This window comes from Ictalurus punctatus, chromosome 7 (assembly GCF_001660625.3).
Source record: "Ictalurus punctatus breed USDA103 chromosome 7, Coco_2.0, whole genome shotgun sequence".
Taxonomy (NCBI): Eukaryota; Metazoa; Chordata; class Actinopteri; order Siluriformes; family Ictaluridae; genus Ictalurus; species Ictalurus punctatus.
The window spans coordinates 29,620,555-29,638,271 of NC_030422.2; the positions used below are offsets into that span (position 1 = coordinate 29,620,555).

Consider the following 17,717-nt stretch of genomic DNA (forward strand, 5'->3'; position numbering starts at 1 on the left):
GTTCACTATTCCATTAGAAAGCTATTAGCCTTTTTCCTAGTATGGATAATTTTTGTGTTAGTCTACATTTAATTAGGACTCTTTACTGTTTAAGATATTTAAAAATAAATATTTTATGCTTGTTTATTTATCAATTAACCAACAGTATTTATCATTGTGTCACGAATCGTGACGGAGCAGAGATAGGACGGATGCAAGTGCAGGATGAACAGTTGTTTATTTGAAAGAGAGACAGGCAGACAAATCCAAAACGTAATCCAAAACGTAATCCACAAACATGCAAGAGGTCAGGCGATTGGCAAACAGGCATACACGGGGCAAGGCTGGAATCTAGGTCGTGGTCACGGAAAACAGGGTCGATAAACAAAACAAGAAACGAACTATGACGAGGGACTGGAAGCGGATAATCCAGCGTGAACTAACTCTAAACATGGACTGTGACTATGACTACGATACGAACTAAACTAACTCTAAACATGGACCGTGACTATGAATACGCTACGAACTAAACTAACTCTAAAGTATTACTCTTCCGCGTTGTGTGCTGAGAGGCGCGCGGTATATATGCGGACATGATCAGCGTCTAAACCGCTAGCAGCTGAGGGCAATACAGACCCACATGAAATCCCAGCCAATGACAGAACAGGGAGGAGACATGACAGAAACATAAACAAAACACACGTGTCCAGATGTGATTACAGTCAACAATGGAAAAGCAGGTGCTCGCACATTCGCGCTTAGAGCACGCTGCTTCAAGGGGGAATCGTGACACATTGCTATTGTTTTAATTCAATTAACAGTGACCATGAGCAGAGAGCTTATATTTAACTGTTTATGACCTCATGATTAAAGCTTAAACAATAAAAGATTGGTATCTGGATCGGTATTGGTTGTAAAAATCCTGATCGGTGCATCCCTAATGAACATCATTAAACAGAAGCACTTCCCATCTGACGCATAAATGAAATCACCAAATCACATCCTATATGAGATTATTCCGATATCTACACAATATACACAGAGCGGTTCGAGACAAACGAAAACAAATGAACAAATGAACAAATGAACAAAATCCCCATTTCTCGTAGAGAAGATTCGGAAAAAAAAAAAAAAAAGTGACTAGGTCACCATAAGAGAGTATGCAACTCCTAGGAGTTAGTCTTCCATTTCTACTAAATATCTAGTTTTACAGGCATGAATGACAGAATATATCTGCAGAATGTATGTTCTCAAAATGACCAAAAATCACATTCATTGTTCTAGTTGCAGTTGAGTTTCTGCACAGTAACTTACAGAAATATCTGTCTTAGCAAGTCAGGACTATCTCAAGCTCATATTAACCACCAAGAGGAAGCTTTATTACGGAACGGTCTGTACACATCAATTTCATTAATACATGGTGATCACTAAACGTACATAAATCTAAGTCTTATTAAATGGCAAATGGTCTGCACTTATATAGCGTTTTTTTTTTTTTTAACCTTAGCGGTTCTAGCAAGGTTTTAGCAAGGCGTCAACTTGCCATCAGGAGAAATGGGGTTCAGCATCTTGCCCAAGGACACTTCGGAATGTGGGGTCACGTGGGCCGGGAATCGAATCGCCAAACCTACGATTAGTGGACGACCCGCTCTACCACCTGGTCCACAGCCGCTCCATTATTACAAGTTAATTATAACCACACCCTCATAGATGGCTTGTATGGCTGTGATTGGACAGTGAATGAATTTCAGTGTAGCACTGAAAACATCAACACGCTGATGAAAGTGAAAGACAAAGCAATGGGGAATTTGATTTATTGTAATTACATACAATTACATTCTGATGTTTTTAATTCTTTAAAAAAAAAAAAAACAGCAACAACTCTTCCTATAAGAGAAAAGCAATGAAGGATTTGCTTTTCAGTGTGGCCGGGTTTCCCCGTGGAACAAAATATGATTGACGTAAATTGCCCTGTTCACAACCTTTCACCACAAAACGTTTATCCTCAAGACTGAGATGTTTATCCGTGTTGCATTACGAACAAGAAATGCCTGCACTGGGTGTGTTATATAACAATCCGTTTATTGAGGACCAAATATTCATGGCCAGGAAATTAAAGTTTAGGTTTGTCTTTGAAATTCATGGTGCAAGTAGGTAAAGCGAGCGCTCTTTTTAATACTGAACCGATTGAACTTTTTAGTTCACTTCCTGACATGTCTGAACACACCATCTGTACTTGCATATGCAGCTTGGTGTACTTCGCTATATCGACAATAATTACTCCCTGGATTCTTCTTCAGATTTATATACAGTGGTGGACAAAGTACAAGACGTCGTCTATTGGAGTGAAACTAGAGATACTGTACGTATAGTACCATGCTGCTCGAGTAACAATAGAAGTTACATTTCTACTTGTTATCTCTTTTTCATCAGAGGCCAAAAACTGGAATTACCGCCCGTCTGGGTTGGGCCTGTGTTCAGCACGGAATGTCTTTGTGATGTCACAATGCACAGTAGTGGTTAATGGTTTATATGGAAATAGACACTCAGGGCTTTAAGGATGAGCAGTTTTTATAAAGTGTTTCTTTTCTTCTTTTTTATACCTAGAATACTAGTTTTAAATTTTATAAGTGTATTGTGGTAGTCATATACAGTACAGTGTTTTACTATAATAAAAAAAAAAGCTTTAGTTCTGCTGTCGGTTTTATCTCTGTACCAGCAGGGGGCTCACACCCCTCCACTTTTCCCATCACCCTGCTCTCCAGCAGCTAAACACAGAGTCCTGATACTCTACACACAGAAACCCAACAGTGTCCGCACTAATCTTAGGACTTGCAGCAATAAAATAATTCTTTTGTTTATACTCATTGAATTGATTGGAACCCCAGAGTACTGCTAGAGTTTTTACTGTACTTTGGTGTCAAAATTAAAAATGCAGAGTTTTTTATGGTACATTATTTTGATTATTAGTTTCTAGAGACTTCTCTGACTTCAGACCAAAATGAGACCTGGAAATCTTGTTCTTGGTTCTAAAGAGGCATTCTGAGCTAAAATAATTATATTAATAATAAATTATTACGACAGACTTGTGAAGTTTCCTATAATATTCCTCATTTGGTTTTTTTTGTCTGTTTAATCTATAACCTATGAGTTGAAACATTCAAATTAGCTGTTTGTTTGTTTGTTTGTCTTTTAAATACCACATTTGAGCGGGAATTCGTTCAGTTTACTCCAGTTTAAAAGTGAGTCCTATTCAGGTATTTTTAACCCGTCCAGTTTTCTTGTATTTCAGTGTGATGAGTAATGATGGGCATGCTGCAGAAAGTAATGAAGTAGAAGTAGGATATTTTGCTTCAAATTGTAGTGAAGGAAAAGTACAACCCCACTTCCAAAAAAGTTGGGACGCCGTGTAAAATGTAAATAGAATGCTGTTTCTTTTTAGTAACACTTCCTTCTCCAGCCTTTTGTTGCTCCCGTCCCAACTTTTTTGAGACGTGTTGCGGCCATCAAATTCAAAATGACCTTATTTTTTTACTTTAAACGGTACGTTTCCTCAGTTTAAACATGTGATATGTTTTCTGTGTTCTGTTGCGAATAACATACGGGTTTAAGAGATTTGCAAATCATCGCATTCTGTTTTTATTTATATTCATTTTACACAGCATAAGGAAATACTTTAATAAAGTTCAGATACCTGAAAAGAAAATGACTTAAGTAGCACGTTCGCCTCGCACCTCCAGGGTCGGGGGTTCGAATCCCGGCTCCGCCCTGCGTTCACAGAGTTTGCATGTTCTCCCTGTGCTTTGGGGGTTTCCTCCGGGTACTCCGGTTTCCTCCCCCAGTCCAAAGACATGCGCTGTAGTCTGATTGGCATGTCCAAATTGTGTAAATGTTTTGGCACCCCGTCCAGGGGTCCAGTTCCCCGAGAACTCCCCGCAACCCTGTGTAGGATAGACAGTACGGAAAATAGATGGACGGATTATAAATCGATTTTTTTTTTTTTTTTTAAACATCAAACGATTGTTGAGCATTTCAGGAACGTTGTTTTTCTCCCATTACAGTTTAACTTATATAGGACCTGTTCAATAGGCACTGAACATTTCCAAACGTTTGAATGATATTGACTCATATAGACGTAATGATGCCTCCTCAAAGCCAGGGAAGCTCTGACATGACAAAAAAAAAAAAACAAACAACAAATAATCAAACTCCAACATATCACATTACACGTAGGGAGAGAAAAAACACAACAAATGAGGACATCAAACAAGATATTACAACAGGATTACTGGAAAAACCAGAGCTTCCTGCATTGTCGTGGACCGTGTGCGTAAACAGCTCGGTGGTTTCCACTGCTAGAAAACCTGAGATAGAAAGTGAAACAGACCGAGAACAAACCACTCTCACAAAACAGACTGAAGGACCTTTAAAGCGTGCGTTCTCTTTAAAGAGGCTGATCTCGAGACCTACAGGAGCGCCATCACTCACTGTAAGTGTTACCATTGACACCTTCTGTTCACATTAACGTCTAATCAGAAGGATTTGTATTACTGACATGGGTCTACAGTGTTTTTATAAAGATGTGTTGAGGAGGTGTGCAGGAAATCATCCAGGATTATACGTATACCATCAACTGTAATGATTACTCTAACATCTAGGACGTGAAGATGTAGAGCAGAAGAAGAACATGTATTGGCTGTATTGGCACATAATTCCTACTTCGAATGATTGCACGGTGAATTTTCAGTGTCTTTTCGACACCCGTATGTTCTTCTTACACATTTGTGAAGTTTTGAGTGTAGTGCCTGAAGTCAAGAGAGTAAAACATCCTCTTCTCTGCTTCTAAACATCAAGGTGCTTTTTTATTTGATGGCATGAGGAAGTGTGCCGTCCTGAAAAAGTAAAGCATAACTAACGAAACCATTTTGCCAAGCTGCGCGTGTGTGTGTGTGTGTGTGTGTGTGTGTGTGTGTGTGTGTGTGTGTGTGTGTTTTTTCCTTTTCTTGACGTATTAAACATTATCAACCTTTGAACTGAACTTTGCAAGATTTAGCACATGATTTACAAGCTCTAAAAGCAGAAGTGTGTGTGTGTGTGTGTGTGTGTGTGTGTGTGTGTGTGTGTGTGTGTGTGTGTGTGTGTGTCAGATAGGAATATCTGACAGTTTTGATTTATAGTCCATTGGAACATTTGGCTGGTGTTTATATTGTAAAAAAAATAGAGAGAAAGTGTGTGTGCTTTGGTTAAGGTTAGGGTTAGATTCGGGTAGAGGATAGAATTAACTAGCAGCATGAATAATTATATCAAAGGAAGGTCTTCACAAGGATAATACAATTGTGTGTGTGTGTGTGTGTGTGTGTGTGTGTGTGTGTGTGAAACAGTCATTGAACACAGAGGAAACCCGGTGGATTCCAAAATGCTTTTGTTTTTGTCTCGAGGCTGTGTGTGTGTGTGTGTGTGTGTGTGTGTGTGTGTGTGTGTGTGTGTGGCAGGTCACATGACCTTATTTTCAGTGGAGGAAAGTACTTATCTAATTGGTGTTATTAATTAAACCTTTACCTGAGCATAGCTGAGAATGCTTGTACGCTTACTCTCGTACGCTTGCTTAAAATACACACGTTGTACTTCCTTATCCAGTAGAGTATTTTCATGTGTCTGCTTGTTAGACACTAATCCCTCTTTGTTTCTTCACATGTTAACATTACTAGCTCATAAGTCATATCCATATGATTGTATACTGAATATACAGACGTTAAAACCAACTCTTCGTCTAGTGAATTTTGTAGATTAAGCCTGTGATGTCTAGTTGAGTCTCGCAGTTTGTTTGGCGTTTCCAGGTTTCGGTAATATTTCCAACCCGACTACAGCTAAAAACCTGAAACTAGCCCCAATAAAAATTGTAGTAGCTCCTATAGTAGCTCCTAGTTCTGACCTTAATGACGTAAATCGGCTGCTAAAAAAAAGGGGGCTTTTGCGACATTTGGAGATATAGACAATATCTATCTATAGACATATTTCTATCTTACGATATATATCGCAGCGCCCTAAACGGAACATCAGAAGCGTTGGTCACTCAAAAGAGTTCATTAGTACTTCAACAGAATTGGAAATGGAGTCGTGAATGAAGGTTTAATTTAGATGAATGTGTTGAATGGGTGTTATACTGTACCGTATACGCCCCCCATGGACGAGCTGCTACTTTCACACGTTACAGTTACTATAATGAATAAAAAATGCATATATCTATTATAAACTAAGTACAAAATTGAGAAAGTGATTTAATCTTGTGCATACAAATGCTGTCATGAGACAAGGTAGAAATGCTAACGCCAACCCTTAATCCTAATTTTTATTCGGTTATAATAGTGAACAAAATAATTTTTAAAATCATCTCAAATTTTTTACTTTCAGGTCAAATCATTTCCTTTTTTTTCTTTTTTTTTTTTTTTTTTTTTTTTTTCTTTTTTTTAAAAAAGGAGTGATTTAAATTAAATACGAATTTTGACTTTTACCTTTACATTTACAGCATTTGCATTTCAAGACGCTTTTATCCGGAGAGACTTACGTGAGACATATCCTCATGCTAGCACAGATTAAGAATATATTGAGGCTAATAATTTTACTTAAATGTCTTTTTTGTGTAGTTTCTCCTAAAAAAAAAAAAAAAAAATCTTAATACAGACCCCATTTTTACATATCTAATAAATATCCTTTTTGGTTTTGTTTTGTTTTCTCAGGTTTTCTTAGACTAGTAGGCAGTTATACTGTTACAGATGTGGGCCTGAAATCTTATCTAAAGTCACATCTGGTTAATTTGGCTAAGTTCCTTTGCATCTTCTTTGCATCCACTGATCTTTCACACGTCTCAGTGTCCCAGTGGTTTATCACGAATATACACGAAGCTCATCCTCACCACTGTCTCCACTGGCTTGTTCGTTAGGGATCTAAATCTACATCTGGATTTTTGAAAAGCTGCTTTGTGACAATGTCTATTGTTAAACGCTCCATGGAAATAAAATTGAGTCGAGTTGATTATACGTCTCGGATATTACTCAGACTCTCCGTGTTTCCCGTCAGCAGGAAACTGAATTAATGGGAAACTCGTCAGGATTAAGCATGGAATCAAGCGAAGCATCTCCGACGGCAGACGTAGGTTCAGACGCGGAGGCGGACTACGACTGCCCCATCTGTCAGGAGGTTTTGAAAATGCCCATCCGCACCAAGAACTGCCAGCATGTGTGAGTGGAAGCTCAAACCAAGAGCCCAGGTTTAGATTAGACTTTAACAGTAGTCTAATATTTAGAATGTTTACTCACGCGCGGTGTTTTTTCTCCTCACCAGGTTCTGTAGGAGCTGTTTTCAGACGGCGGTGAGAAGTCAGGGCCCTCAGTGCCCGTTGTGCCGGAGCCCCGTGTCCGAAAGAGAACACCGAGCCACAGACATCCAGCAGAAGATGAGAGAGAAGAAGGGCAAATGCAGAGCATGTGGAAAAGAGGTCAACGTCTGCTCCTATACTGTAGATATATGAATGCACTGGAGTGTTTAAAATGCCATGTCATGATAATGAACCTAATTAACCTACAGAAACGTGGGTTAATTAATCGAAGACATTATCGTTACTATAGAAACTGCTCATTCACAGGGACTTGTACATCAGACATTCCACTACATAATCACATCAGACTTCCACTACATAATCTAATCCGCATAACAAACATGTTTAACAAGTGAAATGTGTGTAATTGTCAATATAGTGTAATAAGGAGAGGTTTATTTAACATTTATGGAAGGAGTCTCCAGTGCCAGCACTTTCTAACAGTCAGAGGTAAAGGTAAAGCTGTAAAGATGAATGTTTAAAAACTATATAAATAATATATTTATATAATATTATATAAAAAAAATACAGTGAGATGTAAAATATAGTGAGATGTGAGTTATGAGTCCATACAGGATTTTACTGAGGGGTTTTTTTTGTTATTGTTGCAGCTGTAAATGCTTGATTTTTCTGTAGCGTTTTTCAAAACGTGAGTTTTTTGCGTTTTTTGCGGAAAACCACTCGAACTTGGCGAAATCGCAATCGCAGGGAGTTGTTTCGCACAACTGTCTTTCACAGTGGTGTTTGTTGCTAAAGGAGACCTTTTTAGCTGTACTCATGTTCAAAGCACGTGAATCGAAGAGGGCTTGGACTGAATGCGTGCTGCGATGACGTCACATGACACGTCTTGGCCCAAATCTGCGGAAAATCTGAGGTGATTTTGAAAAATCGCAAGCATCTCAGGATGTTGCGGAGCTTTCTTGATTTTGCGTCCATCTCTCACAAACCTGGAGTGACCGAGTAACTTGTCAGGGAGAATTGCAAGCGGGAGAATGTTCTGTGCTGTATTTCAGAAACTCTCCAGCAGGTGGAGCTGCTCACTGGGAAAGTCTTGTAGTTTCTCACCAGTTGTTTCATTTCTGCCTACACAATCACATGACCACAACATGAACATGTCCTCGCTAATTAGATGACATGAATGTGACTTTATGTAAAGGGACATTGAAAAGACCAATTTGTGTGTTTGTAAATCAACGCACACATGTATTAAAAAAAAAAAAAAAAAAAACCTCTTCTGACTGTTCTTCTGACTCCCTGGTCAGAAATCTTGCGAGGAGCTCCTGTGTGTGGCCGGTTGATGACGGAGTGATGTTGCTCCCACTTGTGTATAACAGCCCCAATGGTGCTTACTGGAAGATTCAGAAGTTTTGAAATACGTCTGTATTTGATTCCATCAATATGTTTCTCAACAATAAGGTTGTGAAGGTCTTGAAAGAGCTCTATGTTTTTACCCATCATGAGATGTTTCTTGTGCGACACCTTGATAACGAAAAGCCTTTTTACAGACCATCAATTTACTAACCCAGCTGATATCAACTTGCACAGATAGGGGTTGTAATTACTTATGGATTTCAGCTGATTCCTTGTCTTACCTTGCCCTGGAGAACTGCTTTTTCTTAGCGTGTTCGATACTTTTCCCCCCCGTGTCATTCCACTTTATTACACATAACTTTATTTATGGACTTTAATGTTGTGAATTCTTTATACTTCCAGATCTCTTGAGTTAACACTGATGTCTGGTGAAAATTTCACGTGAATAACCTCACTGGAAATATTTTTACTGAAAAAAATGTTGACGCGTCCAACACTTATTTCCCCCACTGTATATGATTGACATTTTGTCTTTATCTTTATAGAAACTTCTCAGTAAGATGAGACTCCACTACAGAACCTGCAGGAAGTATATAGACGAATTTGGTCCTATCGATGAACCCACAGTACCGCTTCCTGTCCAAACTCCTACCCAACCACAAAGCAGTGTATTTATCCCCAACATCGTCATTCCTACACACTCTAACAGGTATGTGAACACGTTAAAATTCCATCACCATGCGATCGACATGCTAATATAGACTTAAAGTACATAGACTAAAGGCATATTGTCCAATCAGCATACTATTTACACAAAAGGTTACAGGTAGTGGTTTTCAGTTTGAATGAAATGGTTTAAATGTTTCTGTTGGGTATTTAGAGGAAACATGACATGAAACCAGCAGAGCATCACACACCTGAAACACGTCACGAAATCGTGTGTAATAGTCTGCCCCACATCGTTATTAATATACCATCAATAAGAACTTGTGATGTAATGATGTACTCAATGTTTTATCGTCGAGCTGTTGGTCGATATCTCGCCAGAGACATCATCTTACCAGATGTTTTTAAGATAATGATTTAAACATCAGATTAAAGCCTAGTCTCTCTAGGTTTCGTTAGAGAGTCTGGTCCTTTTCGTCACTAATGGTGGCCAAATTGATGGACAGTGGAAATGATCACTTATCGAAACATAGACATGGTGCAAGCTTTCTTCGTGTGTTTATGGACCCTGCTGTGATCTTATCCGTGTTCCTTTAGTGATTACATTTATTTACGTTTAGCAGGCGCTTTTATCCGAAGCCACTTACAAACGAGGAAATACAAGCACAGAGGTGCAAGTAGTGCTCCCATACAAGATCTTTTAATTGAGTTCTAGAGAAGCAAAGTGCGCAGAGTCGAGGTGTAAGAGCCAGAGTAGGGTTTATTTATTTATTTATATTAAGGATAATGTGGGCGTTGGTGTTTTAGGGGTTGGTTAGGCGTTCATGGAAGAGGTGGGTCTTTAGCTCTATTTCGAAGATGGTGACAGATTCTTTGGTCCGGATTGAGGTTGAAGTTCATTCCACCACTGAGGAACAGTTAGTGTGAAGGTTCTGGAAAGGGATCTTGAGCCACGCTGAGTAGGCGCTACTAACGTCGGTCGTTAACTGATTACTGTTACAGATTGCGAGAGGGAACGTAGGCCTTCAGGAGAGAGTTGAGGTAGGAGGGTGCTGTTCCAGACAAGGTCTTGTAGGTGAGCATCAAGGCCTTGAATTTGATGCGGACGGCTACAGGAAGCCAGTGGAGGGAGATGAAGGGGGGTGTGACACGGGTTCTCTTGGGCTGGTTGAAGACGAGGCGCGCTGCAGCATTCTGAATCATCTGAAGGGGTTTGATGGAGCTGGCCGGGAGGCCCGAGAGTAGTGAGTTGCAGTGGTCCAGTTTTGATATGACAAGAGACTGGACTAGTAGTTTTGATTATCTCATACACTATTATTAAACAAAGAATGGAAATATTCATTATCTTAAATACTCAACATTATTTCTAGGTCACAATTTACATTCCTTTGTACAAAGTCTTATCGCTTCCATTTAAGCATGTTGTAACGATTGTTTTGCAAGCTAGGTACTGTTTTTGTGTAGTAGTTGTAGCTCTGTGTGTGTGTGTGTGTGTGTGTGTTGCACATTTTCCACACACCAGTTGTAGCCTGTGTGCTGATTTTAACATTCCATCTACCCAGACGGTAAAAGGTTTCTATGGCATTAAACCGAACAGAAGGTGTCTTCAGGTGTGTTTTACTGGAGAGCCCAAAGACACGTCTCTCGGTCATATCACCTTGGCAGCTATGTTACAAGATGTTCAGATGATGCTCAGAGGAACTGGTCTAACATGGATCGTCAGGTTTTACATAAGCTTGTTCAAGCTCGAGTACGCGCGGTCATTACAGAAAAAGAGGAACATTGTTGCTGATGATATAAACAACTGATATTACAATAAATTAGGATTGAACGCATCAAAACTGAAACATATTCGCTAGCGCTCGGACGCCACCGTTTGAGCAAGTCAGGTCTTGTGTGTAAAGTTTACAACGTTAATTTACATAAATGGTGACTGAATGATGGGAAATTACAGACCCGCCTGGTTTTGCTTCACCGACTCATAATCCTGAGATTATCATAAAATAACGCCTAGATGCATGTTGTGCTTCTGATCGTTTTTGTGCATGTGTGTGTCCAGCGCAGGGAGAGTGTACGCTTGTCCTTACTGTTCACTCATGGACCTCAGTGACATGGCCCTGGTGGAGCACTGTGTTCGCCAACATCATCAAGATCAGACTCCAATCGTAAGATCCACAGCACCGAACTTTCACCTGATCAGTCTTCTCAGAATTCTTGTATCAAACTAATGTCTTTAAAGATCTTCCACCAAAATAATTTAGCTACAGATCGTCCACCAAAATAAACTTCTACAGATCTTTTACCAAAAAAAAAATGTATGTAGAGATCTTCCACCAAACTAATTTATCTAGAGACCTTCCACCAAACTAAATTATCTAGAGACCTTCCACCAAAATAATTGATCTAGAGACCTTCCACCAAACTAATTGATCTAGAGACCTTCCACCAAAATTATTGATCTAGAGACCTTCCACCAAAATTATTGATCTAGAGACCTTCCACCAAAATTATTGATCTAGAGACCTTCCACCAAAATAAATTATCTACAGATCTTCCACCAAACTAATTTAGCTACAGATCTTCTACTAAACCACCACCCTACATCTGGCCCTCACCCACCTGGACAAGAAGGACGCCTACGTTCGAATGCTGTTCATAGACTTCAGTTCAGCATTCAACACAATCATTCCTCAGCACCTGATTGGAAAGTTGAACCTACTGGGCCTGAACACCTCCATCTCCAACTGGATCCTGGACTTCCTGACTGGGAGACCTCAGTCAGTCTGGATCGGGAACAGCATCACCACCCCGCTGAGCACGGGGGCCACTCAGGGCTGATCACTCTGCTGACTCAAGACCGTGCAGCAATACACTGCTCAAATCACGAATCAAGTTCGCTGATGACACGACCGTGGTGGGTCTCATCGGCAAGAACGACGAGTCAGCATACAGACAGGAGGTGCAGCGGGTAACGGACTGGTGCAGAGCCAACAACCTGTCTCTGAATGTGGACAAAACAAAAGAGATGGTTGTTGGCTTCAGGAGAGCACGGAGCGACCACTCTCTGCTGAACATCGAAGGCTCCTCCGTGGAGATCGTCAAGATCATCAAATTCCTTGGCGTTCACCTGATGGAGAACCTCACCTTGGTCCCGCAACACCAGCTCCATAGCCAAGAAGGCCCAGCAGCGTCTCTATTTTCAGCGAAGGCTGAAGAAAGCCCATCTCCCGCCTCCCATCCTCACCACGTTCTACAGAGGAACTACCGAGAGCATCCTGAGCAGCTGCATCACTGTCTTGTTCGGAAATTGCACCTCATCGGATCGCAAAACCCTGCAGCGGATAGTGAAGACAGTTGAGTAGATCATCGGGGTGTCTCTCCCCGCTGCATCCGCAAAGCCACCAGCATTGTGGACGACCCCACACACCCCTCACACACACTCTTCACCCTCCTGCCATCTGGAAAAAGGTAGGACTGTGTAACAGCTTCTTCCTCCAAGCCACCAGACTCCTCAATACTTAGCAATTGGTCTGACACACACACACACACAGACCTGAACACCATCCCACTCTCACTGCAATATTTGCACATTCCTGCACTGACTCTATTGCATTTTTGCTGCTACTGTATTTATAAAAAAAATACCGTATTTGATTTCTTGTCACTGTTATACACTTTACCTGTCAGATACCGCAATAACTGTTATATCCATATTTGGTATAAGCTAATCTGCTAATCAGTCATAGCATGTTAGGTTTACATTTATACCATTTTTAAATTATATTGCTACTCCTTGCCACCTGTCTTGTGCACTACCTGTTGTATCAGACACGTCCACACTAGAACTGTCGGTGCTACACTGTCACTTTCTGTGCCTATTGTCCTGTTTCAGTCAAATATTGTCCTGTGTCGTTAGCACACGTTTGCACGTGCACTTTATTTAAAAATATGTAGGTCTTATTTAGTTCTGTGTCTCATGTGGTTAGTGTGTTGTTTTATGTAGCACCGTGGTCCTGGAGGAATGTTGTTTCATTTCACTGTGTACTGTACCAGCTGTATATGGTTGAAATGATAATAAAGCCACTTGAATTTGAACAAACTCATTTATCTCCAGATCTTCCACCAAAGAAATTTATCTCCAGATCTTCCACCAAACTGATATATCTACAGATCTTCCACCAAAGAAATTTATCTACAGATCTTCCACCAAACTGATATATCTACAGATCTTCCACCAAAGAAATTTATCTCCAGATCTTCCACCAAAGAAATTTATCTACAGAGCTTCCACCAAAGAAATTTATCTACAGAGCTTCCACCAAAGAAATTTATCTACAGAGCTTCCACCAAAGTGATTTATCTACAGAGCTTCCACCAAAGTGATTTATCTCCAGAAGTTCCACCAAACTGATTTATCTCCAGATGTTCCACCAAACTGATTTATCTCCAGATGTTCCACCAAACTGATTTATCTCCAGATGTTCCACCAAACTGATTTATCTCCAGATGTTCCACCAAACTGATTTATCTCCAGATGTTCCACCAAACTGATTTATCTCCAGATGTTCCACCAAACTGATTTATCTCCAGATGTTCCACCAAACTGATTTATCTCCAGATGTTCCACCAAACTGATTTATCTCCAGATCTTCCACCAAACTGATTTATCTCCAGATCTTCCACCAAACTGATTTATCTCCAGATCTTCCACCAAACTGATTTATCTCCAGATCTTCCACCAAACTCATTTATAATGATACTGAGTCTTTATTGATCACATACAGTATACATTCCATCACAGTGAAATTCTTTTCTTCGCATACCCCAGCATGTTAGGAATTTGGGGTCAGAGCGCAGGGTCAGTCATGATACAGCGCCCCCTGGAGCAGAGAGGGTTAAGGGCCCAACAGTGGCAGCTTGGCAGTGCTGGGGTTTGAACCCGTGATCTTCCGATCAGTAACCCATCTACCACCAAACTAATTCATCTACAGATCTTCCCCCAAACTAATTTATCTAGACGTCTTCCACCAAACTCATTTATATACAGAGCTTCCCCCAAACTAATCTTCTCAGAGATATTTTGCCAAACTATTGTCCTTGGCGATTTTCCTTCGAACTAATTAATTCTTTCATTTCACAAGTCTTAAAGATGATGTCAGCACTGTATTGCAACTATATCTTATGTACATGCGTGTATTGATTTCCACTGTATAGTCAATGATCAAATGAACTTCACTTTATCTGAAGGTGTGTCCAATCTGTGCGAGTATGCCTTGGGGGATCCCAGACTACATCAGCCGTAACTTTATTGGCCATTTGGTGCGCAGACACCGCTTCAGCTACACCACCTACATGGTAAAATATAACACGACTTTTTCAAATATATATTTATATTTTCTCTTAAAAATCACAAAGTGCTCCATTTATTTCATTTCACCCTCCTCCAGTTCTCATTATTGTGCGGTGGAAACCCTAAGATGTAGAAGTAGAAAACCCTGCTGCATTACTGCATCTCTTTTAGTTTTTATTAAGCGATTTACTTGTACCAGCTTCCTCTACGTAACATTACTTTGACGTTAGTTCAGATGATACACCTTATACCACAATTCTCGTTTCTGACACGTCACAGGCTTCTATCGATGCGCTCGTCCTGACCGTGGAAAAGGAGTCTCCGGTGTCAGTGTGTCGAATTTTCCGACGTCTTCATTAAAGAGGAGTTTAATGAGTTTGTGGGTTTTGGGTAACAGGACAAACTGTGCTTTTTAGTGTTATCAACTTCCAAAAAAAAAAAAAAAAAGAGAGAGAGGGGGAAAAAAAAAGAGTGTCTGGTGAGGAAATGATGGTTTTTAACTCCTAAAACTTAAGCGAGGACAGGAACTAACTTGTTGTGTGGATGTTCCACAACATTAAATGGAACCAAAAACAGAATTCTTTAATACACTGGACAATTGCTGTGGTATAAGAGGAATAAAACACTGCAGGATGTGCTGTTACGTCATTATTGTGTTGGTATCAGTAACAGCATGGCATTAATTGTAAATGGTTAACCTTAGCGGTTCTACAGAGCGCTTTACACTGGTTCTCATTCACCCATTCACACACACACCAGTGGTAGCAGAGCTGCCATGCAAGGCGCTAACTTGCCCTCGGGAACAACTTGGGGTTCAGTGTCTTGCCCAAGGACACTTCAGCATGTGGAGTCACGTGGGCCGGGAATCGAACCTCCAACCCTACGATTAGTGGACGACCCGCTCTACCACCTGATCCACAGCCGCCCTTTTACACATAAATGCTAAATTACATGTAAAATGAAATGATAAAATGATAAATGATCATATCTATACCCACACTATCATGTGTTTGACCCTTGTGTTGTTCTTACAGAATGAAAGCGAGGATGATGATGTGCAGCTCTTCTGGGCGCTACAGGTGTCAGTCCAGGAGGTTTGAAAAATCGCTTACCTCTGCCTCGCCAGACGATCCGCACTTTAACGTTCACTCCTGATGATCAGAAATCAGCATTTTTAACTCTTTTTCCTCTTCTTCTATTTTTATACAGATCAGCACATTGTTGTAGAAAATGTAGCTTTAACAGACAATTTTAAGAAAATGTCTCGCAAAAAAAAGCGATCTTCGTCTTTGTTTTTTTAAGGCACACGATGCAATTTTCTTATTCCTGTAATGAAATTTTTGAAATAATCACACGGTCTCTGCACATTCGTTCTGACTCTACTCTTCAGGTAAGAAACCGACCATCAGTTTGCACAGATTACTGAGTGACGTTAAAACTCTCTCAGGAACGGTTACTGGTACGCACAGCAGTTTTGTGTTCTCTGAAAGAGACTACGGTTTCTGACAGTTCGACACTGTTTCATTTCTTTTTTTTTATTTATTTACATTCTTGGCAATAAAACTTGTTATACCGTGGGATGTAATACATGAGCATACACAAAAATTACTGAATAATCATGTCGATATTATATGAACACAGATACAATTGTCTTTTGTTTCATTTAAATGTGATCTAATGTATAAGCCAATAAAGAAATAAATAAATGGTCTTTTTCTTGTCAATACAGCAAATTTTTTAAAAAAAATAAATAAAAATTTTTTTTTTTTTTTTTTTTTAAAAAACACCTCTTTTCTTATTTTTCTGAAAAAGATGATTTTGGACGTTTTAAGCATTCATTTCCCATTCATTTCAGTTTTAAATTAAACGAAAGAACTCTTTACCTATCCACATCATCTGTGACTTCACGAAGCTTTTTTTCTTTCTTCAAACATGTATTAGGTAGGATTTGTCTACGTTCGGCAAGATTAGGTCTGTAAGGGTTAAATAGTTCGAGTCGAATAAGATTTGAATTACTTTTGCACTCCTTGACCCCACTCCCTCCCCTAACATTATCTGACAACAGAAGAATTCTGTAGTGGTGGAAGGTGGTAAGACGACAAAGACCTCATTTGTCACATATACATTACAGCACGGTGAAATTGTTTTCATCACACGTACCAGCTTGGTCAAGGGCTTGGCACTGCTGGGGCTTGAACCCCCGACCTTTGCTGGTCAATATCATAAGCACATTTCTTAGTTCCTAGTGTCCACATCCTACCATATATTAGCACAGTATTGGGGTAATAGCGATACATGCTGGGTGTTTATGGAAAACTGTTATATCTATGGTCCTGTTAGAGCATAACAAACTTGTTTATTAAAATGAATAATAAAATAAATTGTGCGATTATTTATGATGCGTGCAGGCTAGTTATCTATATTCTAAACAACAAGATAGAGGCCACTGGCCCGTTTGACTATTTTAAGGGGATCTACTGCTTATGTCTAGCTATGTAGCAGTAACCACTTCCATTCCTCACCCCACCCACCAATCCGTCTGTTAGCCTATAGATAAATAGCCTACACAATACCACACATGGTAAATCTAATCATTTTAATAATTTTCTCTTGTCAAGGTAACTTGCATACGAATGCGACGTATAGCAGCCAACAGTGGTTATTTTGACTAACAGGTTATTTTGGGTTACAGAAGAATAAGAGACCGTGCAGGTTTTTTCCACCCCGGTATATGGAATGGGAATGACTGCAGTGCAGGTCATTGCTTATTATTCTCTGTGTAACTGTTGTTCCTGTTCTTCTCTCTTACCTTCCTCATCATCAGTCTGTCCAGGGATGATCAGTTGTGGTTTCATGAACTTTCCACTTGTGTATAAGTATATAAGAAGCCTCCAAAAAAAAGGCCTAGTCCTTCAAGAGCATGGAGGGGTTGCGGTTCGCCAATCTGCCAACTGATGCGTCAACGGATAATCCAACACTCTGAGAAGAACATTCCCCAAAGACAAATCGGTAGGATTTTGGGCGTTTCACCTTCTA

At 39.9% G+C, this 17,717-nt stretch overlaps 1 protein-coding gene across 3 annotated transcripts; it reads left to right on the plus strand.

The window, feature by feature from the left end:
• The first annotated feature begins 4,342 nt into the window (after positions 1–4,342).
• LOC108267872 (E3 ubiquitin-protein ligase RNF138) lies at positions 4,343–16,392 on the plus strand. Of its 3 annotated transcripts, none has more exons than XM_053681625.1 (7): positions 4,343–4,468; positions 7,060–7,217; positions 7,321–7,474; positions 9,211–9,374; positions 11,391–11,496; positions 14,579–14,686; positions 15,716–16,392. In XM_053681625.1, the coding sequence occupies exons 2-7, from the start codon at positions 7,072–7,074 to the stop codon at positions 15,779–15,781; spliced, it is 744 nt and encodes a 247-aa protein (XP_053537600.1). In that variant the 5' UTR covers positions 4,343–4,468; positions 7,060–7,071; the 3' UTR covers positions 15,782–16,392. The 3 variants fall into 3 exon arrangements, with proteins under 3 accessions (XP_053537600.1, XP_053537601.1, XP_053537599.1); XM_053681626.1 differs by having other exon boundaries at positions 4,349–4,468; positions 7,057–7,217; XM_053681624.1 differs by lacking the exon at positions 4,343–4,468 and adding an exon at positions 4,585–4,714.
• Positions 16,393–17,717: the final 1,325 nt, after the last annotated feature.